Source organism: Calypte anna, chromosome 7, assembly GCF_003957555.1.
Source record: "Calypte anna isolate BGI_N300 chromosome 7, bCalAnn1_v1.p, whole genome shotgun sequence".
NCBI classification, from domain to species: domain Eukaryota; kingdom Metazoa; phylum Chordata; class Aves; order Apodiformes; family Trochilidae; genus Calypte; species Calypte anna.
The window spans coordinates 6,546,356-6,569,440 of record NC_044253.1 but is presented as its reverse complement, the minus strand read 5'-3'; the positions used below and the strand labels follow the sequence as shown (position 1 = coordinate 6,569,440).

At 38.7% G+C, this 23,085-nt stretch overlaps 1 protein-coding gene across 1 annotated transcript in view; it reads right to left on the bottom strand.

The window, feature by feature from the left end:
• DARS1 (aspartyl-tRNA synthetase 1) overlaps window positions 1–22,011 on the bottom strand; it is a 37,690-nt gene extending 15,679 nt beyond the window's left edge. Inside the window, exons 1-7 of the mRNA XM_030454501.1 lie at window positions 21,857–22,011; window positions 20,728–20,785; window positions 14,701–14,793; window positions 9,717–9,819; window positions 2,978–3,080; window positions 1,675–1,755; window positions 1,165–1,224 (exon numbers count right to left, since the gene is read on the bottom strand). Of these exons, the coding sequence (XP_030310361.1) occupies window positions 1,165–1,224; window positions 1,675–1,755; window positions 2,978–3,080; window positions 9,717–9,819; window positions 14,701–14,793; window positions 20,728–20,785; window positions 21,857–21,961 (603 nt within the window). The 5' untranslated portion in view covers window positions 21,962–22,011. The remainder of the gene's footprint in view (window positions 1–1,164; window positions 1,225–1,674; window positions 1,756–2,977; window positions 3,081–9,716; window positions 9,820–14,700; window positions 14,794–20,727; window positions 20,786–21,856) is intronic.
• Window positions 22,012–23,085: the final 1,074 nt, after the last annotated feature.

The window sequence follows — 23,085 nt, the reverse complement described above, 5'->3', positions numbered from 1 at the left end:
TTCTCTTTGGGGTTCCTGGCTCTTTCCAGTTTACCATATAGGTGTGTAATTAATGTAATAGATTTTCTTAAGTTTCTCTGGAGTGCTGTTTGGTATGTTTCTTCAACATTAGAATTTCAAGTAAAACTTGCACTTTGAGCACCCCAGAGATCTTCCTTCAACTGAGTACCCTGCCTTACCACTATCATAAGCTGATGATCCTTTAAGTGACTTTCACTTTCAACCATTAGTATAGAATTCTTTTCATCAATGGACTAATATAAGACACAGATTAAGAGAACAGTATGATGAGATACTAAGTATCCTGAAAAGTGATCACAAATTGAAGTTGCTCACTATTACATGTAAGGTCAAGTGAGAAGCAATTCACTTTGGGCCAAGTGAAACGATTTGCACAAGTAGCTTTAGTTGCTGAAATAAGATCAGATGTTGAAATGCTTTAAGCATCTCAGAGACAGAACTTTTCCAAATCTTCCAATATATAACTGATTTTTTTGTTTTATTTCCCAGGTTCATAGATATATTTACTGAGAAACTGCTATTACCAAAACTTTAAAGGCAGTCCTAGATATACAATAAAAATGAGGTGAGCACACTCTTCATGCAGTAGAGAGCCAAATATGAGAAATAAGTGTTTCAGGAAACAAAAATGAAAAAAAAAGAAGTGGTGTGGCAAGAACAAAGAGAATGAGACTGCTATCAAGGCCTTGTACATTTTCACTTACTAGACATGCATGACAGCACCTCAATTACACATTAAATTCAAACTTCTATCTTATGCTTCAAAACTGAGCTGTTGCTACATTTTTTGTGTATCAAAGACTACATTTGAAAAGAAATGTTGTCTCTAAATTGTCCTTATTGAGTCACCTTTGACTTCTGTAAATAAAACTTTCAGATGTACACGGCCATGTGCCAAATCCTAAACAGTCACCTTTATAAACTACTAATGTGTTCTTTGGTTAATGTCAGCAAAGGTGAACATGAAGGATTTAAAAAACATGTATTTTCACAGTGCCACTCAAAAAGAGAAAAATACATTGTTTATTTTTCCTCTGGCCAACTATACATTTCCATCAAATCCATGACTTTTATTGCTTCACAGATTAGAAATGTGAAGAAAAAACACTTGCAGGCAAGCATGAAACACAGCACATTCCTTACCCTCAGATCAATGACTCTGTTGTCCAGTCTTGTATCTTGGTTTACAGTAGCTCTTCCATCCTAAGGAGTTGTGCAAAGATACATGGTGAACACAAACACCTATCTAAAAACAAACAAATACATCAAAACAAAATAAATGGAGAAAAACATACCTAGGCTAAAAGCCAAAGGCTACTTCTAAGTTCAGTAGAATTTCTAGATCATTCTAAAAGAACATACAGCATGTTGGCAGCTTAAGGTGTAACTTTCCCCAGAGGTCACAGGGAGAACCCATCTAAAGGATCCAGAAGACACAAAGATACAACACTGCAAACCCTCTGGGTTTTGACCTTCTACTGCAGTTTAGCAGATATCAAAGCTGTCATTTCTAACACAGGTCTGAATAACATAAAGGACGTCAAATACAAGCCTAACAAACCCCCAAAATCACTCCATGAATTTGCCTGGCTTTCACGATTTGTTTTGAATTACAAAGACAACAAAAAGTATTTGAGAATGCAAAATTTTCACCTCCTCTCCTTCCACCTCTGGTCGAACAGCATCATCCAGCTGTAGGGGCAGTCGGGGTTCAGCTAAACTGATCACATAGATCTGAAATTGAAAAGGAACAGAAATAGCATGAGAATCAGCTCAAAAGGAGGTGTGATTTACAAAAGGGTATTTCTGGCATAGACTTGAAACAGTGTTTGCATAGGCTGTTAGCTGTAAGACTCTGATTTTGTTCAAATACTTGAGATACATGAGTGCATCCTCATGACATTACTGGAAGTGCTTAGTTCTTATTTTCCTTTTGAAGATCAAAAATACATTTTTTTTCTCCTGGGAAACATTACGTTGAGCAAGTACACACTGCCTGAGGGTCAATCTTATTTGCAGGAATGCCAGGTCCGAAACTGTTAAGATTTCAGAGAGTTTTAGGTTCTGATTCCAGCAAGATCATCCTGGTCTTCTCATTGCCAATGTATTTTTTTACTTATCTGATTATATATGAGCCATTTTCATTTGAAAATGAGATACCTAAAATACAATCACAGAATGAAAACACCTTGCCTGTGTAGGCAGAGATGCAGTGAATTCAATTCAATTTTCATTTAGAAAAACCAAGCATATCATAATTTTCACATATATTAAAACATGTTTCAAAATTTGCATATTTTCTCCAATGCTGTTAGTTAAACTTTACCTTATGGCTAGAATAGCCATTATACTCAAGGTGACTGTGTTTCACTGGCTGGTTGAAAACTTTCTTAAGGAAAGGATATTACACAATGGTTTAAATATGCTTTCTATTTAAACAACTTTAAAAGTTGCACTTCCTCCAGCTCTACAGTGCAAGCCACAGGAATTTTAGATTTCAAGAGTTTCCATACTGTTAAACCAGTGTTAAACTTTTGCTGAGTTATGTATTCCACCCCATTGTACTAAGAGGAAGATTGTAACTTTCTGATAAAGACAACTTTATCAGACTTGCACTTAGAAAGAGGCAGACTTTTAATTACAGTATCTTCTATAGTTAAGAATCAAAACTAGAATTACAAGCATTCCTAGTCAAATCATTCTACTGAGATACTTTATTTTACTTGGTAATGTAATTCAAATGGCAGATTAAAATAGGAGATTCTTAAAAACCAGAAATGTATCACATTTATGTATGATACACTGAAATTTGTAGTTTCAAGCAGTTAATTTCTCTGGTAAGGGACTGCTTACTGACAAAGTTTCTGTATGTGGATAGACACACAGACTAGACAGACAGCCTAGACAGATTGTCTCACAAACAATTAACCAGTGCTCCATTTGCTCAAAAATTTACCCTTTGAACATGAAGCTCAACATCTTGCTGAGTACAACCTCCAATTTTCTGATGTGCTTTCCTCACAACGCCTTCTACATCCACAATGCTCTCTTTGTTGATGCTGTCAATAAAGATAGGATAGGGTGCTTATTAAATTTCACTGCACATTGCACCAGACCCACTACTCAGCTCTAGTTCCAGTGTATGGACTGCTGGAACAACAAAACATATGTTAGGATTTGTCAAGTTACTTATTAATAACTGGGTAATGAATGAGTTGGCTAAAATATTCCTAGTCCTAATAAATTGGAACTGGGATAGAAGACCTGGGAGGGAAAGAATTATGATTAAGCTTAGTACTCTCTAGCTCTTTATGTGTGTATACATAAACTGACAAGTTGCATAGTTCTTCTTCTAGGCCACACTGGCTCTTGTATGTGTTAGGTGATGAAACTATCTGAAAGATGTGTCTTAACCAGGAGAGCAACAAACTCAAAGGAAGTCCTAGATCTGGAGGGCAAAACCAAAATTGACTGAGCTTGTTTAAACTACATGACTTGTTGCTGAAAGATACAAGATGCTTCTAAGTCACTTCCCTATGACACGGGACATCTTAATAGCTCTCCACTAGCAGTCACTAATAATACATTAAAACACCATGTAACAGCTTGAAAGCCTTCCAAAATTATGATACAAAATGTGCGTGCTATAAGCAAACAGTTACAAAAGCCTCAAGAGTCACAGGTGAGAAAAGAACTTGTATAAGCAGTTTCAGGTAATTAAGGTACTGGACTTTATTATCTTCTACAGATATTCTTAGTCCTACTCAAGATATAGTTTTGCTGTCTTTCTAACCTGCTTAAAAACTGCCCAATATCAGAAAATACTTCATTCCTTTTTATGAAAAATGTTACAATTAACTCCATCTCTTTCCCTTCTCAGGTCTTCTTGAGAAGACTGGAAAGCACTTTCTTTGCATCACTTGACCACATAAGTCCTTAGCAGGAAAGTAGCAGGCTCACAATTTAACTGCAAATAATAAGAAATGAGCAAGGATGCCATCAGCCAAACCAGCCACTACTGAGCTCAGTAAAGCAACGAGCAATTAACAATATTCAGGTTTACAAGGTTGGCTTTTTTTTTTTTTAAGCAGGACCCCTCTCTTTGCCCAAAAAAAACCTATCCACAAAACCCAAACAGCTAAGTTGGAGGGTGGTGAGGTCAAGTTTTATCTGTGCAGAAGATGTTACTGAGAGGCTGTAGCCCAGGTGAAAGGATAAGGACAGAGCACAAGCAAGTACAAGCTACTGCTGATGATACCCATGCTAATCACCTGCATCTGCATCAGTTTATCCAGCAACACCAGCAGTAAGTCAGTCTAAGAGCTATGAATAAAATCTAGGCATTCTAGCCCTGCAGTTTTCTTGTACAGCTTCAGTAAAATCACGTGAGAAACTTACTGTGGTTAAGCAGTTTCTCTTTAGAAATACCTATGTTTGCAATAAGTCATTCTCTCACATTTTAAAAATAGGATTTACCCAACTAAACAATTAAGTTTATATCTTTTTAGTTGATGAAGGAAACTCAGCTTTCTGCTCTGATGAAGCCTGAGTGGTGTGACCCAGAAGCAGCAGGATCAAGTCAAATCACCAAGTGTTGCCAACTATGACTGCTTGCTTGCCCAGCTTTCTACTATTCCTGATGAATCCTCATGAGTTCTAAGAAAAACCAGATGAATCTCTGGTCCAACCTGGGCAAACGTTTTAATGTTGTTACAAAGCTGAGTTGAACTTTAACATGCAACAGAATTTTAAGCAGAAATTATCAGTTTTTTTTTTTAAAAAAACTGTTAATTTTTCTTTTAAAAAAAAACTAATTAGATGCAAAGACAGATGACACTTATCTTTTTAAAGAAGCTATTTTAGTAATAGTCATGAAGTCCAGTGCTAAAAAAATTCCTCTGTACAGCAAACTGCTTCTTTATATGTAATGTTCCTTCCAAAAAATCAAGACTATGATTACTAAAATGTCCACTAGATGCCTTATGTCCCTCTTAATTATCTGCATCTCTATTAGCCAAGACTTTCTCTTTTAACCACAGGATTGCATTATTGCCATCTCTATGACAACATCTTTAATCAACAGCTTTGTGTTGCAAGCTGCACCCCATGTGGGCCTTCCTAAGTGAATTACAATCAACATTTTCTTGATCAGAAGTCTGAAGAATTGGAAGAAACTATACAGTTATTTATAGACTTTAAATAGAAAAAGTTTTACTTAATAGAAACATTCATACTTGTACACTTTGTTTTTTCCTCAACTGTTTTCTGTAAGCAGACTGTATAAATTATTATATTAATAAATCAATAAATCTAAAAACATTAAATGTCATAAACATAATAATCAATAATGCTCTACCTGAATGTCAGTAAAAACTGAAGGCAACAGAGTTTACTTTGAAAAAATTCTGATTCTCTTAATTCTAAGAATATAATAGTTTCCTACACCAACATTCTAACACCTAGATGAACCTGGATATCTTCTAGGAGAAAAAAAAGAGCCTGTCTTCTTTTAAAGATTAGAACTAACAAAATCTACTACCCATTTTAATTATTTTCACTGAAAATAAAAAAAATCCACTCATATTTCCTTTCAAATTTACCAAGCTTCACCATCTGCTCACTGCATCTTGTCCTACCTTTGTATCTGCAAAGGACTCTGCCTTGGCAGAAAATCTTCTTGCTTAGGTACCATCAAACTGGGATTTAAATTACTCATTTTCTGTGGATAGAATAGAGTTTTCTTTAGTCCCACAGGAAGGCAGATTTGTCTGACTGCACATTATTTCATCTTGCAGCTTCACTATCACCCTTTTCCAGTTGGGCATATATTCAGACACAAAAGTGGGCAAAATATTCCAGAAATGGTCTCATGAGTGGTATAGATTAACAGCATTTTATTAATCTTTTTCAAAACTCAAGATCAAGAGATCTCCTGGCACAGTAGGTAAGAGAAAAGCATGGACTCCTGTTAAGTCAGTTATCTATCATGGTCTCAGATTTCTCAGCACTTACTTTCCTATGTATTAATACTGAGCACACGCAAAATCAGAACTAATAATCACAAAGGTGCAAATTCATACCAAAGAATATCAAAGTGATTACTATAAATGAACCCTGGTTACTCCTAGCCCCTAGTTAATCATTCTGATTCTTGTGTCAACAGCAAACTCAACAGCTGCAATCTGACTTTTCCTTCCAGATCACTGATATAAAAATTAAACAGAAATGGAAAAAGAAAATATTTCTGCAATATCCAGCAGTTTTGCTGGTATTACCAATTTATCTAGCAGAGGAAATTACATTTATTTTCTACATTGTGAAGTATTTTCACAAAGGTTTACCAATTTGTTTCTATTTTTTTTTAGTATTTTGAATCTGTTTTCTGCGTTTTCTTTCTCTTGCCTACTACCAAGAGCCATCAAGTTACTTTCTGAGTGAGGGCACATTGTTTGGGCAGCTAAATTAGAATCTGTTGACCACCTCTCCCAACTGCTACATCACACCATGTGGCTATGGTAGCAGGGGGTGAAAAGGCTCAATGTTGATATAAAAAAAAAATGAGAAAGAAAACCAAAACCAACCACACCCAATACTTCATGGAAAAAAGCAGACTGATAAATTACTAACTGCACCACTTGGCACCTCTGCTGGCTGAAAAAGACAATTAACTCTTTTATGCAGCATCCCTAACAGGACTAGGATGAAGGGTTTTTTCTGATGAAAGAGGTAAGAACTCCACAGATGCCAACCTAATATTTTGACTGGCTCTGTGCTGTTGGCTCTGTATGTTTTGAAAGCTGAAATAGAAACTTTTCATAAACTCACAGATACTTCTTTATATAACTGAGTTAAACCAATATGAAGTATCTTTCACTAAAAAACCTCACATCCTTATGATAATGGAGATTATTATTACACAAATGTTGCTAGACCACAAAAGGTTATGAAAGTTTTCTGTTTCCATGTGCCAATATCTAAAAGAGGAACTGGTTTTCTTATTATTTATGAAAATTTGTACAAAAAACCCTCATGATTTAATCACTTATCCTTAAAAATTGAAAACAGACAATGTTACCAACTATTTTAAGGAAAGTTTAGGACCCATTATCAAAACATGAGGAAGTAGCATATGAAAAGTGAAGTTTATCTACTACCAGTGAAAAAGCTTAAAAAATTAATTAAAATGAAAGGTATTTAATATGTTTTGTATTTCCTCATGCAATGTGAAGGAAACAAGAGGAGATGATGAAAAAAGACACTGGCAGAGAAACACTATGGTTATTTTTACACATCTAAGGCCAGCCTCATCTGCCAGGAATAATGGGATCATTACACAGCAGGTGAAAACTAGCAGGAAACTGAGTAAAGGCAGATGCAGTTGCTGTGCCTCAGGTGCTACTGACACAGTGACCACAAGGGGAGAAGAGGCAGCTGTAGTGCTGACATCAGACAAAATTGCAGAAGACAAAACACCAGAAAAAGTCCTTTAATAAAATAGGTTTGTTGGTGGGATGGAATTGTGAGATTACTGCACCAATGGTGTTACAAAAAATGAAGGAAAAAAACCCCGAAAACCCTCAAGAGGAACTTCTGAGGCAGAGGAAGTTCTATCATTCAAAGATGATGATAATAAGGATATAATCAAAGATGTAAAACAATCATGCTATAAATTAGGGAGGCTGAAAGTATCAAGATTTAGCTAGCAAATGTCATGACTAAAAGGAAGAGCTTTACAAGTCAAAACACAGTACAAACACTCTAAGCCTGGATACTCAGAGGAAATCAGGTCTTTCACATAAAAAAAAGTGGGGACATACCAGGGAGATGGGAAGAGCCTCAGGATGAGGTTACATATGATCTTACAGCCCAGTGCTGCCAGCAGAGAAACCTTTGATCTAACATTGGGTTTGTGTGGCAAGGTGTTGGTTTTAGTTCTCATTACTCAACTCTGATTTGACTGGTAACAAATTAAACTGATTTCCCCAAGTCAAGCCTGTTTTGCTTGTAATGGTAACTGGTGAGTGATCTCACTGTCCCTATGACACTTGTGAACTTCGTTATATTTTCTCTTCCTTTTCCAGCTGAGGAGGAGGCAGCACCTGAAGTACTGTCAGGATTAACCCATGAGAGCCTTCTACTCTTTCTAGATACCCTTTTCCACCATCTACCACTCCTTGTCAGCTCTAGACAACCATGACCTAGTTTAAATAACTAAACTTCACAGAAAACTGTAAAAAAAGATTCGTCAATTGAAGAAGAAGGGGGAAAAAAAGCAACAGGAAGCTTACAAATGGCAGAATCAGTACATGAAAGAAAAAGATCAACTTCTGTCTAATAAACTTCTAAATACTGAGCTCTGCCACTCATGAAACATAAATTCAGTTGTAGAGCCATGAAGAAAACTGAAAGAGAAATGCTGAGAACTGGGGAACAGGAGAGTGAGCATCACAACTATAAAAGCTGTTCCACCACTCTGTAGGGCAAGTTCATTAAGAATACAGGCAGACTGTTGGGAGGTTTGGAGGGAGATGAATTGGGTTAAGAAGCAGATTATACACTTAATTCTTTTCAAAGGTTCTGGAGAGAACAAACTATTTCATGAAGGAACAGAACACTTCACTTTGGCTCCTAAACACCTGTAAACAGCATGCTTCACACTGGCACTGCCAACACTAAGCACAGCCAAACAAACACTGCTGGTTCTGTTGTACCATTGCCTTGAACCTCATCAGCAGAAACATTATCCCAACCTTCTTAACTTGGCTTCTGAAACTCCATGCTACAATGAATCCCTCCCCTCCCTGACATATTGAAGGTTGAAGGCTGTAGAACTTTTGCAGCTAATTAGAGGGGCTCCCTTCCCAGGCACCAGAATAGTGCCAAGAACCACACAGAAGCAACTCAAGTGCCACATCTTAAATCTATTATTGCACTAAATTGATCCACACTTCTATTTGTGAACAGGTAGATATACATGATCACATTTTACTATAAAAACACCTTTTTCATCCAAGCATATTTAGTACTGGACAACCTGAAAGCACAGTCTTGAGTTAAGTAGCAAGGGAAGGTAACTTTTTGTCTTTAAGAAAAAAACAAACAACTGAATTTAAATTCTTGCAACAGGCACTTGTTTAATTGGCAAGCCTAACTACTACCCACCCCCCAAATAAATTTAAAAAGTCACTGAAATACCTCATTAAGCATTCTAGTGCAAATAAGTTGTAAGAATTATCAGTTCAGGCCACAGAAGCTACATTTCCTCAGCTGTGTAAGCCACTTGCAATATGGAACTTCTTTACATCAGTTCTAGTTATAAAATGTAATAATGCACTGCACATCTTGTAGAAGAAAAACCCTGAACATGTGCAGACCCACAGAAACACCACACACAAAATGAAGTGTCCCAGTAAGCTCAGCTTGCCAGACTTTTTGTCAGCCAGCTTGAAAGTAAATGTAGGCTGTCTATGGCAAGAGAATGCTGCTTCAGCAGTTCAGAATGAATTTCAAGCCTGTTCTCTATTTTATCTTTTGTCAGTAATGTATTCAAACGCAATAGTGAGCTGACAATTTAAATAACTACATTTTAAAACAAACGAAGCATTGATGTTAATGTGTGAAAATGGTCCCAACCCCTGGGAGTCCTGGTTCCCACCATTGTTTACTCTGACAACAGGATATAATTGCTTACTTACTTGGCAGCAAACTTTACCATCTGCTTGCTTGCATGCTGTCCCACAGCCACAAGAGCCTGGATATTAAACTGCTGCTGACGCAGGACTAAGAAACACTGCTTCCCTGAATACAAAGAAAAACAACACAGGTGTATTAAGGACAAGTTACTCGAGGTCTTTGTGAATGAGAAAAAATGCTTTACTACTTTAAGATTGTGCTGAGATTTTAAGGGTGGGGGCTGTGCCTCTCTCTCTCTCTCTCTCCCCCTCCCCTGCCCTCAAGTAGCTACATCAAACTTGTCAGCTCTGGTACACCCAACACTGCTGTAAATCAAATAATTCTGCCTTACATTTGTAAACATGTGAATGGACATTTTCTAAAAATACCAATATATTATTCCAATGTTCATTATTCCAAGATAATGAACATCTTGACAAAACAAACACTAGGAAGTGTAACTTTTAAAATATTTATTGTTTTTCAACTGCAAGAAGTAAATTATACTTTTTCCTTGTTGCTTTCTTCACTATTTCAAGCTTACATTATTCTAAAAAGTTTTTTCTCATCTTCTCAAATTAAAGCTGTGGAGTTCACTGCACAAAGCCCCTCTGAGAGAAAAAGGCTTGATTTTGCACCACAGGGACTAAATCAACAATGTTCATTCTATAATACACCACACATTCAGAAGGAAGGGGAACAAAAGGAGTATTGATTCCAATGAATGACAAGAACCTAAAAGACCCAAGTAAAAATTCCTTTAAGAGCAATTTATTCATTAACAGCTTTGGGAAAAAGAAGTTAATGGGAATTGATAATAATTTACAAAGAACATAATGCACTTTGATGACTTTTAAAATGGGTATTTCCAAGTAAACAAAACTCTTTCTAATCTGTTTAGGTGACAGTTACAGTCATTTCATATTTCTCCTCACATTTCTCATAATCATCTACTCCTTAACTTAGACTTCAGGAAATATGGTGATTTTAAATGCTTCTTCCCTAGAGAGAGAAATTAACAACAAAAACATCATTGTTGGACCAGCATCTGATAAAATGCATCAATATAATTTTAATTCCAACTTCTGACTCATAACGTTTCCATCAAATGGTGAGAATAGGAAGCCAGGAGCTTTGTTACAGATAGCTATTTCCCAGTTATTGTTGACTGAGACTACAAAACATTACAATCTATATATATCTAACTTGAACACTAATACTAAAAAGCCAGTTTCAGTTTTAATTTGCAATTATGTAAACAGCATTCCTGACACATAGCAGCAGATAATTTAAACAATACACTTGACACACAATCTGATGGGGAAAAAGCAAACATATAAAACTAGTATAAAATATTATTAAAAATTAACATTATATTTATTGGAGATAACTAACCTTGTCCTATGATTGTGATTTCAGAAAGGCAATAAAATTAATTCCCTATTTCCAGAAAACAGAGTACAGATACTTCTGAATTCCAGAGGCTGCAATATCCAAGTAAAGAAGCTATTATGGTATGGATTTACATATTTCTTGCAGGCAAGCATTCAGCCACAGATTTAAATTATAAAAGCACAGGCTTCAGAAGTCAAATAGAGTCTTCAGTGGTATCTATGCCTGTGTTTCAGATCCAGCAAGTCAACAAATGAAGTAACTCTTCCATATGCTAAGTTTCTTTGGCTATGCCAGGCATATTTTTAACATTTCAATGTTCCTTACTTACAATGTAGTTTGATACAGTATTTCTAGAAAACAGCATTTGTCTCCGTGATTTCAGTCACAAATAATTCAGCAAAATCTGATTTAAGTTTCAGCATTGATGCATTAGTTGTTTAACCATAAAATACACCCATGAAGACAGCTACAGAGTCACTCAACTGGTAAATACTAAAGGAGGAGGTAGTGAAATAAATGGAGGAATCTGTCAAAAGTCAGATGAAAAAGTCTGGAAGTTATACTTACTTCCAAACACTAGAAATCTGATCAATATCTGCATTTTAAAAGGCCTCAAATCTTTTTGTCATGAGTAACAGTAGTTGTTTTTATGAGGAAAGAGGATGTTTTGTAGAATATAACCATTTCTAATCACACAAAGATAAGTGATCAAACAAACCTCACTGACAGGACTAGTTAAAATATCACAGTTACTAAGATTGTAAGAGGAAACAGAACTTTTCCCAAAAGAGCCAAAGGCATATAAAATAAAGCATCAAAAAGAAAAGTCACAACACAATCTAGTTCATGATTAGATGCCTTCCCAGATCAAGAGAGGGAAAAAAAGAAGCTTCAGAGCGAGAAAAAAAATGGAATTATTATATGTTTTCCCTGTACTTCAAAATAGCTACATGGCATTTAAGTGAAAATTTTAAGACCAAATTTACTCACATTGAACAGCAAACTACTCTACATTTCTATAAAACAAAGCAATACTGTATCCCACAAGAATGCCTAAAAGATGAAAAATTTGGTTAAAAAAGTCTGACTCGGTTTAATGCAGGGAACTCTCAGTAACTGAACAAATAAAGAGACACCACACAAAGAATCCCATCAAAAGTAAGCATGCAAAATCAAACAGGGTTCCATTTCCTTTCTTGGATATAAGTACCAAAGGACACTAAAGAGAGAGTAAAAAAATGTTTGGTCATATAAAATAATACATTGCCAGTTACAGACACCTGCCAGCAAAGAGAAAACCTTAGATGGTTTATTATAAAATCTGGACCACTATTTAAACTGCTCTCTGTGGTACTCTTATTTTCAGACATACTATTTTGATGTTTTATAAACCTTTACATACATAAACCAAACCCACCTTCAGGTCTAATATACTGTGCAACTCCCAGCTGCCTGGCTGGGAGACTGATTTCTCAACTGCTTTTCAACAACAAATGTGATCAGTGGCTTAGGCTGGCTTTAAAATATGGCCAGAAATAACATTTAGTCAATCTATGATAAAAACCACAGGGCCCCAAGCACTTTAATTTAATACAACCCACAGGAATTCCCAACACCCCATTCTTTACACATCCTTCAGTTAATTTCCATCAAGCTTCATGAGTGGCTTACTATAAGAAACAGCTGGATTCAGCAGTTGCTCACACTAATTTTTTTTTTCTGGTCAGAATCAGACAGGGTTAAATAAAGGATATGTTGGTTATTTAGAAGTCAAATTTGAGCTTCTGGGAAAAACCAAAGCTATATTTGTGTAAGATTTTCCTGTTTCCTGCAAGGCTTTCCTTTCCATAATGGTAGGAATAGCACCATGATGTGTGTGGGAAAGGCTAGTATTACTTCTTGCTCTTAAACATTTGCTTTTCTTGTAAGGTTCTTTCCCCCAAAGCTTAAGTAAACAAGCACATGACATTCCCTAGCAGCATCCCCTGAATGTCAGAGTTGTCCTGTGTTGTCAGACCAAGAGAGAACAAGAAGCACAACCAATAAATTCAGGACACTTCATGCTCATCATCAGCTCCTTTTGCTTTCATTCTTCAGGTTGTGTTAAAGAGGTAGAAAAATAAACACTGTTATTTCATGAAAAACAATAGACTTTCCTGAGGTCAAAGGTGAAGGATAACAAGCAGCTTCTTGTAAGTTAATATTGCCATGTCACATATATATTAATGTGATTGAATACATATACCATGCAAGGCAGTGTGTATAAATGCAATACAGACAATAATAAACAGCCACTGAACTTCACATTACTTTAAATGTCTGCATATACACCTGTCTATAATATATTCTGTTAATAGGCTGAACTCTTCCTACAACTGCAAAAGAAACAGCCATAAGGATACCCTGTCTTGCATACTGTTAGTAATATTTAAATTAGATTGTGCCTCCTGTCTCAACAACTTCAAGCTGTCATGACCAACACTTCCACAGCTTTTGAGGTTGACAATTTCTACACACAATTTCTACACACAGCAAAAAGAAACTTCCATGTAAGACCACAGTGGAGAACTACTGAGGAAACCAGAGGACTTCTTAAATTTGAAGATTTTAATACAAGATAAAACGTATATTGTATGTATATATTTACATGCAGTTCCTTCTTTTAACCTATGGCAGCACAGACACATTAAGAGAGACATTTTTTAAGAAAGACTCAAGAAGAGAAATTACTCTGGTGTCTGTGACAATATTCTCTACTGGATTGCCCTTAATTTGTACTATTCCCAAATCTAAGACTTCTGTTAAGTTTCATTTGTGGAGATAATTTCTGTATGCTCTTTTCTTTCATCTCTGGTGAAGGCATGGTATGTGTATCTCACTACAGAGCTGCCAAACATCACTGAAACCACTCCAATAGTTGTCAGATCTGATGTCAACTGAAAAGGCCAAAGCCTATTTAAGTTTGCATATGGCAAACTGATTTCCAAGAGAATTCATTCCAGGGAAGAAATATGGCTGTAAGGAAGCCAAGTATGGCAGCCCATGCTACTGAGAACCTCTAGGATATTCCCTTTTTCTTCCTAAAGAAAGATGGTGTTTCTTATTTGAAGTTCAAACTAATATAATCAGATACTGGTAACTGAAAGTAAAAATTCTGAAATTTTAACACAGATTTTTATTTTCTGTCAAAGAAAAGATATAGTGAAATTATTCATACATAGAAGAATAAATATTGTCTGACAACTGGCAAATTTATAACAAAGTACATTTTACAGCAGAAGCTTGTAAATCTTTTATCTACAATAGTTAACTCCCAAAGCAGAACGATTGTAATACTTTTAAAATCTAATTATTTATAATTGTCCACACATTATTTAGTAATAATGACAAAAACAAAGTTTACTTTTACTACAATGTAATTAATAGTAATATCCTATTCCCAACCAGCTATAAGCAAAATGTCCTTTTCCCCTCTTGGGGAAAGGGAAGTGGAAAAGAGAGAAAATACCCACTCTGAACACTCAGTGAGTGTACACTCAATAACCAGATGGCAAAGTTTTCTTGTATGCAGGACAAAACTAACAGGTCATGGAAACATTGGAGGCTTCTCACCTTTAGCTCTGCTTGTGTGAATTCTGCCACGAACCCAAACCACTTCATCAGCCTTCTCCACTGTTAAGTCTTTTATTCGAATCAAAACTCTACCTGAATTAAAGAAAAACATCCACATTTTAAAACGGTTTTGGTTTTTTTTGAAGTAAAACTTTTTCACTTTAAACTCCAAGTAAATTCTCTACCATTGATACATTTTGTAATAAATCAAAACCATTACTTTTTATTATCTACAGAGTAACAGCTGTACTGAAAACACACAAGATCCTATTTCCTTTCCCAGTGAGTTGCACTTGATCAAGTAGTTTTAAATTGTTCAAGGTTATTTTTTGACTTATAGCAAGGTCAAAATTCACTACAGCCAAAGCATAGTTCATGGGTGGCAGAACCCAGCATCACTACATTATTTTTGATAGGACTTCACTACCTTGCACTTTACTACCTGCACTTATAGTCTGATTTTCTACTAGCTAAGGGATGTCTGCAATACAACCTGCAAGTCAGTATGTTGAAAAAGCCAAACAAAGGCTCAGAGGTGGCATGACTATTCTCTGTAAGGTATCCCAGTAAGTTAATCATTGTTTAAAATAAAGAAGAGAAAAAAATCCCACACATGAATGTGCATTGGAAATGAAAAATCATTTATTAACTTTTTAATTTATTTTTATAAAAACAACAGTCTTTCTGAACAACAAGAATGCAACTGTGCAAATCAGTAAAATTTATTTTAAGGGAGAATCTCTGTGACAACTTCATCAAGCACTGCCTATCACTGCAGGAGCCAGGATTCATAAGAAAGAACCCTTCAAATTCTACATACCCAAGAAAGCTAAATAGAAATAGAAACACGTGGCTTAGAAAGGACAGATTTTGCATAGTAAAGGAATAAATAAAAATTGTCAAAGGAAATATTTTTAAGTAAATCATGACTTCAAAAATTGTATACAACCATTATGAACTGCCAATATGCTGGATACATATCACTATTCCTTTAAATGTACTGGTTTAATTGTATTTTTCCATAGATTTTTGGTCAAATGTATTTTGCATGGTTTCAAGCATTTATTTCTTATAGCAGCTACAAATCTGTTAGAAGATAGATCTAGCATTGCAGAGAACTTCAAGAGTTCCAAAGGACACACTTACTCATTTGTGGTTAAACACCACGCTTATCAGACAAAAAAAATCTTCAGGGAAGATACTGATCCTTCTAAGTCTCTTCCAACTCTAGAAATTCTATGATTCCATTTAATGATTTTATGATATCTAACAAAAGCAAATTCATTCTCTCTGCCTTTCATCATAGACTTCTCTCCCTTGTTTCAAATACACATCTACTGTTGACTTTTCCCACCACAACTTTTCCAAAGTTTGCCTACCCTAGGGTTACCATCTGCCATTCTGGACTCCTTCCTTCTCTCTGAATACCAGTGACACTTTGCCCTGCAAGCCTATTATTCTGCACTGGAAATTTTAGGGGGTTTAATAATTTATTAGCTGACAGACAGGGTAATGTAGTTTTTTCTTCAGAGCCAGACATCAAAACCAGAAAAGAATAGTGCACAGAGAAATGTGATAGGAAATTGATTCAAATATATTAATATTGTGTGTGTGTACATACATCATGCACTAGGGAAGGGAGAAAGGGGAATAAAGATGTTATCACCTGCCAACAACTTGTGATGTTCAAACTTTTATCAGTACTGCAGGAAGCACACAACCAGCACAACCCATTTGCTTTACTATTTCTAAGAGTTTCAGTTAAAATTACCTCAGTCAACTTAAAACTGTATTAGAAACTTATTGGAAACATTTTCCAGGCACAAGCTTAAAGACAGAATGAGGTGTAATCTTTTTTATGGATCCTTAGTGCTTCAGATAACATCTGCACTAGATAAATATTTTAAGTTTCTTTGGGATACACAATGGTTGGTTCATGTTTCAAGGCTAAAGGAGACACCTTTAACACAAAAATGTTTATATGGTATGAATTATTTAAAACTAGTCCACCTTTCGTAAAAAGAATAAAACAATACCCAAAAAGATACATCATAAACTCATTTTTCCAGCAGCAGATCATTGATTCTCAGTATGACTGAGGTTGGAAGAGATGTCTGGAGGTAATCTGGTCCAAGCCCAAGCAGGGCCAGCAACAGACTGTTGTCCAAGACTGTGTTCTGACAGCTTTTTAATATGTCCACAGACAGAGACTCCACAATCTCCTGGGCAACCTGTGTCAGTGCCTGGTAACCCTCAGTGTAAAAAATGTTTCCTGATGTTCAGAGGGAGCCTCCTGTGTTTCTGTTGGTGCCCACTGCCTCTGCTCCTGTCAGTGTGTGCCATTGCAAAGAGCCAGATGGAGAAACTCTCATGCTGCTTTTTTTGCCTCCTTCAACACTTCCCAAACCTAGTCATCTCCTCTCATTTCTGAGATGCCAGAAGGTTCACCTTTGTTGATGTAAGACAGCATTTGTCACTTGTGTTCTCTGGTCCAACCAACCTCTGGTAACTCAAATCTTTCTCCTGTATTTTCATTTCACTTGGAATTCATTTCTCTCACCTCTAGGGTTCCTCACACCACACTCTTCAGACTACCACTTGTTCTTTTAGAAATGGGATCTATACTTGGATTTTCTGTCTTCTTAACAATAAAGACTTGCATGCAACTGAATAATGCACTAATAAAAAGCTTTAAATTGTACTACAGTTGCAGTGAATACAAGGGAGAACAGATTTAAAACAAGTTCAAACAAAAGAATAAGCCTGAAATTACACTTCCAACCTCAATTAAATATTCATGCTATCTCACCTTTGTTGCCATTTTGAATCATGTTTAAGGGGAAACTATTTTTTTCATTTCCTTCACGTACAGCACAATCTCTTCTTTTCAACACAATAAATATCCTTATCTTTCTCTCAGAACTCTAATCTCTTTTAATTATGAGAGGATAGGATAAAAACTCAAAAAGCTGTGTGGATTATACAAGACAAAATCACTTTTCTACCCCCAGACCTCCATTCTCTGCTTGTCACATCAGCCTGTTTATGAAGTCATTTCTCTTCCATCATGGAGTTTTGAACAGTATGATCAATATTACTGCCACCTCTGTGAAGAGACAGCATCTTTACAATGTTGGATTAATTTGAAAAAGACAAGTTAATAAAAAAATAAACCCTGAAAGCCAAAAGCAGTAAAAGATGAAAGCAGCTTCCAGGAAGAGGAGATGGAAGTAATGGGGCTGAAGGGAGAAAAGGGAAAGGCAAATGGAGTTTTACTGGCAATCATAGCCTCTTAAGCAGGCAGGAAGGACTTAAAAGACATGATGTAAAAAGAAGTGAGAACACCAGCTAGGCAGGGCAGCCAATGTTAACAGAAAAAAGACTGAAGTGGGCCAAGAAGGAAGATGCAGGTGTGTGTGAGATCAGCAGAAGAGGGTGGAGCATCTATGCAACAACTTTGTGACCGTGTGAAGAGTTTTTTAATTTGCCTGCAGAGGAACACAAATCTATGGATACAGCAAGAAAAGCCTATGCCTTGTAAAGGGAGAATAATTTGTTATGATCATTCTAAACTAACTTCCCACAACCAGCTGGTGTTGTCAGGACAGTGCAGCTACTAAAACAAAACTAAAAGCAGGAGTGTTGCAGATGTCCAACAGAGCTCCTACTCATCTCTGTGCTGCCTGGACTGTCTGCTGGGTCCAGCAAGCAGACGGTCTGTGGATCTGCAGGTCATCCCATAATTCATTATTCTGACTTAGCCATGGCATGTACCCACACAGACTTCAGAAAAAACCAAAATTAATACAGTACAGACAGATGGGAACCTGCCCCAAACAGTAGGCACTCCAAGACACCCAGTGCAAGCAAAATACTTTGGGGAAAATCATATATATACACTGCTGATTCTGAGTGATGACTTCCCCCTACTGTGAGTCCTTTGATGAAAGCTCTCCCTGGCAGGAACCACTGAATCTTTACATAAGAGGGCATAAATTTCAGGTAAGGGACTTGGCTGATCTTGAACTGCTTTATTATAAGCACTGTGGCTTTTATTGTAAACCTAATTTCAGACTTCTGGATAACCATTATCTAAAAAACAAAACAGCAGCAGTTTTGCAGTTGTATTTTAGGCCCCGTGGAAAACCTACTCAAGCTTGTCTATACTTTGGTTAAGATTGTTTTTCAAATGATGGTCAAGGATACAAGAGATCTAAACACAGCATTCAACCTTTTTTTGTATTTCCTGTAGCTTTTGCCATTTTCTTTCTCAACAGATTTTTTTTTCCACAATATATTTATGAGTGTTTCTTTTAAACAAGATACAGTTGGCAGGGCAGACTTTCCCCATGAGAATACCACTTGATCCACCATCTCAATCTGTCAGCTTGAGTCTCCTGCAGAATTGTTTGCTATGAGGCCTGAAACTGGCAGAGCAAACACAGCTTGTTTGTCCAAGTGAGCCAAATGCCACTGCAAAAGAGTACAGGGAGAGGAGATCCACCAGGGGAATCTTTCAGCCTACAGTCAGCAGTGCAGGTTGATCAGTCAGATGCTCAGCTGGAGATGTTATCTTTTTCTTATTACACCTTTTAGGTTGCAACTGTACACCAACTGATGGATTGTTATGTGGTTACAGGTAACTATGGATGGCTGTGTCCTGCACCCTTCCAGCAGCCACCAGAGCCCTGGACAACTTCTTTCACATTGCTAAGCTGGCTGAACAAGTTATTATTATCATGTTGAAATGGATCAGCAGAAGACCCAGCATCAAGGGACCACAGCTGCCAGCAGCTGGGCTGTCTTGTACTCTAATTTCAACCTTAGTTCACTTTTAACAGCTAGTATGTATTTTCTTTAATAAGGACTGTTGATACAGTCTCTAGTGATTTTCCTGTCCTGTTACATTCTTGACAGAATGTTCCTCTTCAGTTGGTTTCAACCTGTAATTGCTTTTGTGCCTCTTCCTCTTCCCTACATTCTGCATTTCCCTTCCTAAGGAAATAAACCAAAGCAACCACTCAGAGGAGACAAAAAAAAAAAACCCATCACCTAATCACAGATAATGTTCCTTCTCTTACATTTCACTATGAAGAAGTTACAAGAAGCCAGACTTCTACCATTACCCACTCTGTGATGCACTGAACAATATGAAGAGTAGTTATTTCTTGGGATATTGTACTAGCAGACTGTGCTTCATCTGACAACTCTTCCTGAATTCCAATTTCCTACTAGTATACAATGAGGATTTCCTGAATTCACAGTGGTGTGACTAATGAAAAAACCCATAAATATTAATATACATTCATGGATTTGGTTGTCACATGCAAAAGCAATGAAAGTTGCATAAGCAGGCAAGATACCCCACTCAGAGAGTTGTTGCAGCAAGCTATGGCAGAACTTACTCCAAAGAAAACAACCTTGCAGTGCTGGACAGTATCAAAACCTGTCAAGCTGTGTAGGGTGTGGTCCAGGCAAGGGCAAAGACTGAAATTTCCCAGTCTCTCTGGACCTGGATCAAATATCAAACCACACTCATGATTTTTTTTTCCTTTTATCTAAATAAGAATTTCCTGTGTTCCAACTTGTGTTCATAACCTCCTGTCCAGTTACCACACACCTTAAGGAGTCTGGCTTTATGTTCTCTACACCCTCCCATTATGCAGCTTGAAAAAGTAGTAAGTCTACCCCACAGCTTCATCTTCTCCAGGCTGAACAAGCCCAAGGCCCTCAGGCTCTCCAGGGATCCCATGCTCCAGTTCCTTGAGGAATTAAGTTGCTCTCCACTGAACTGGCTTCAAATTGTTAATGTAAACCTTGCACTGAAAAGCCCAAAACTGGACACAGCACTCCCAGTGCAGCCTCACGAGTGCCAAATGTATTCAAATAAAGGGAAAGAATGGCAGCAGGAGTTGAATTAAAAAGATGATTGCTCCAACAGTGCTGAAGATATTAAATATATAACTTCTTTTTCTTCTTTTCCCCCCCTCCCTCTTTTTAATTTTTTTGTTTTTGTTTTTAACTGACCTGATTTCTCTTGGGACTGTATCATTGGTGACACTCCATATCTTTCTTTAGCATAATCCTAAAAACGGAGGTGAAAAACATGTATCAAAGAAGCATACACAAACAGATGAGCAAAATCATTAGATTTCACAGGCAGTACAAAACAAGATATACAAGTGAGAGCATCCTGCTCTGCAAGAAAAAAATCCAACAGAAAGCATGCACTGGGATCATCTGCTACGCAGAACTCTATATAAAGCCTACTCCTGAAAAGATATTTGAATCCTATAGAAGTAGATCCACAGCTAAGTATTTCCTTCCCATACAGAGGCACACTAAAAACTACAGCAGATTGCACAGCATTACATCAGCCAAAGCAAGCCTGACTGGCTAGTAATACCTCTTAGACAATATATAGGGATTTTTTTTTCCATCAAAAAGATCACAATTCTAGTTTCCCAGCTAAGCCCACTCATTAAAAAAACCCAAACATTTCATTCTAGTCAATATATTGATTTAAGTTCATTCCAGTTACTTTATTTGGGAGGTGTTTTCATTTCTCTGCTTTCAATGAATTGTGGCCTGTGTGTAATTCTATGGAAGTCACCTATACTCAGAATACCTTACTGCTGATGCATTTTTGGCCTTTCAACAGCAAGCAAGATTCATTTTATAACAAGATGAACTGACCCTCATCATTCAATTCTTATTTTCAATGCTGTTTCGCGATTTCCAAGTACAAGCACCTGCCAGCGCTGCCCCTGCATTAGTGGCCTGCTATGGAGCAGTACCCCATGTGTTCCTGTAGGGCAGCAGGGTAGGGCAGGGCTGTGCTATTCCTCACGGCTCAGTCAGAGCCTCCTCCACCCGCCCCAGCAGAGATGAAGAAGGCTCCCGATCTCCAGAGGGGCCGAGGAGACGCCGTGTGACCGGAGAGGGGCTGAGCTCTTCAATGAGGCACGAACCGAAGGCGAAACTGTGCCTTCGGTCCCGTCCTCCCCACCCCACCGGGGCCGCAGCCGCCTGTCCCCTCAGCGCCGGCCCCTCGGGCGGCTTCAACCCCGCGCTAGGCCGGACCCTGCCCCTTCCCCCCCGGCTAGGGACAGGGCAGCCTCGCCGCCGCGCCCAACCCCTCCTTGCGAAGACCCACATCGGCGGCCGCCACCGAGTCTCCGTTCTCCTGGCGGCGGTCCTGGCCCTGTCCGCGGCCGGTGGCACTCGGCATTGCGCTGCACCCGGAGCGCTCCCGCACCATCCCCCGACGCACCGCTTCCGCGCGCCCCACTCTCGCGGGATCCACCGCACCGGCCCGCACTATCGCGAGATCTGCCAGCGACCAACGGCTGCGGCGCGGGGCGGGGCGCGAGGTACCCTCCGCGCGGGGTTCCCGCCTCAGCTCCCTCAGAGACCCCTCAGAGCCACCGCAGCCTCCTCTCAGCCCTCTCAGCCCCCTCAGTTCCCCTCAGATCCTCCTCAGCCTCCTCACAGCCCCTTCAGAGCCGCTTCAGCCTCGTCTCAGCCTCTCGCAGCAGCCGTAGCCCCTTTAGAGCCGCCTCAGCCCCGCCTCAGCCTCTCACAATCGCCTCAAGCCCTTCAGGGCCGCCTCAGCCCCTTCAGAGCTGCCTCAGCTCTCTCACAGCCGTCTCAACCCCCTCACAGCCGCTTCAGCCCCTTCAGTCCCGCTTCAGCCTCGCCTCAGCCAACTCAGCCTCTCACAGCCGCTTCAGTCCCTTCAGAACTGCCTCAGCCCCCTCACAGCGGCCTCAGCCCCTCAGAGCTGCCTTGGTTTCCTCAGAGCCACCTCAGCCCCCTCACAGCCACCTCAGCCCCATCACAGCCGCGTGAGCCCCTCATAGCCACTTCAGCTCCCCCACAGCCGCCTCACTGCTGCCTCTCTCTCAGTGCCGCCTCAGCCCCTCACAGCCGCCTCTCCCACCACGCCGTCCCGCTGCCCGCCCGGGAGCCCGTCCGGTCGGTGGTTCTCATGGGCAGGGGCACCGTCCTGAGGGAAGCTCAGCTCCTCCCGCCCGGCCCCGCTGCTGAGGGGAAAGCTGCCCTGCTGCCTGCTGGTCTCTGAGGCTGGGCAGCGGGAGCTTTGCGTCCTCGCTTGCCGTGCTTCGGCACCCTGGCACGTTGTGACCTGAGGTAATGTGTTGGATCTGCGAGGTGGATAAGTAATGTTCCTCGGCTCTGCTTGGTAGCCGAGCCAATGTGCACTTTGTTTTTATCTCTCCATTAAACTTGGCTTGCCAGTGCTTGCCCTGAAAGCAGGGCAGTCTCCTGTCCCTCTGCTAATCTCAGTGTTTATTATTAGTTAGCTAAAAAGGTCTGGTAGTATGGGGAGAATGAACACTGGTACAAATCCAGGTGTTTCCCTGC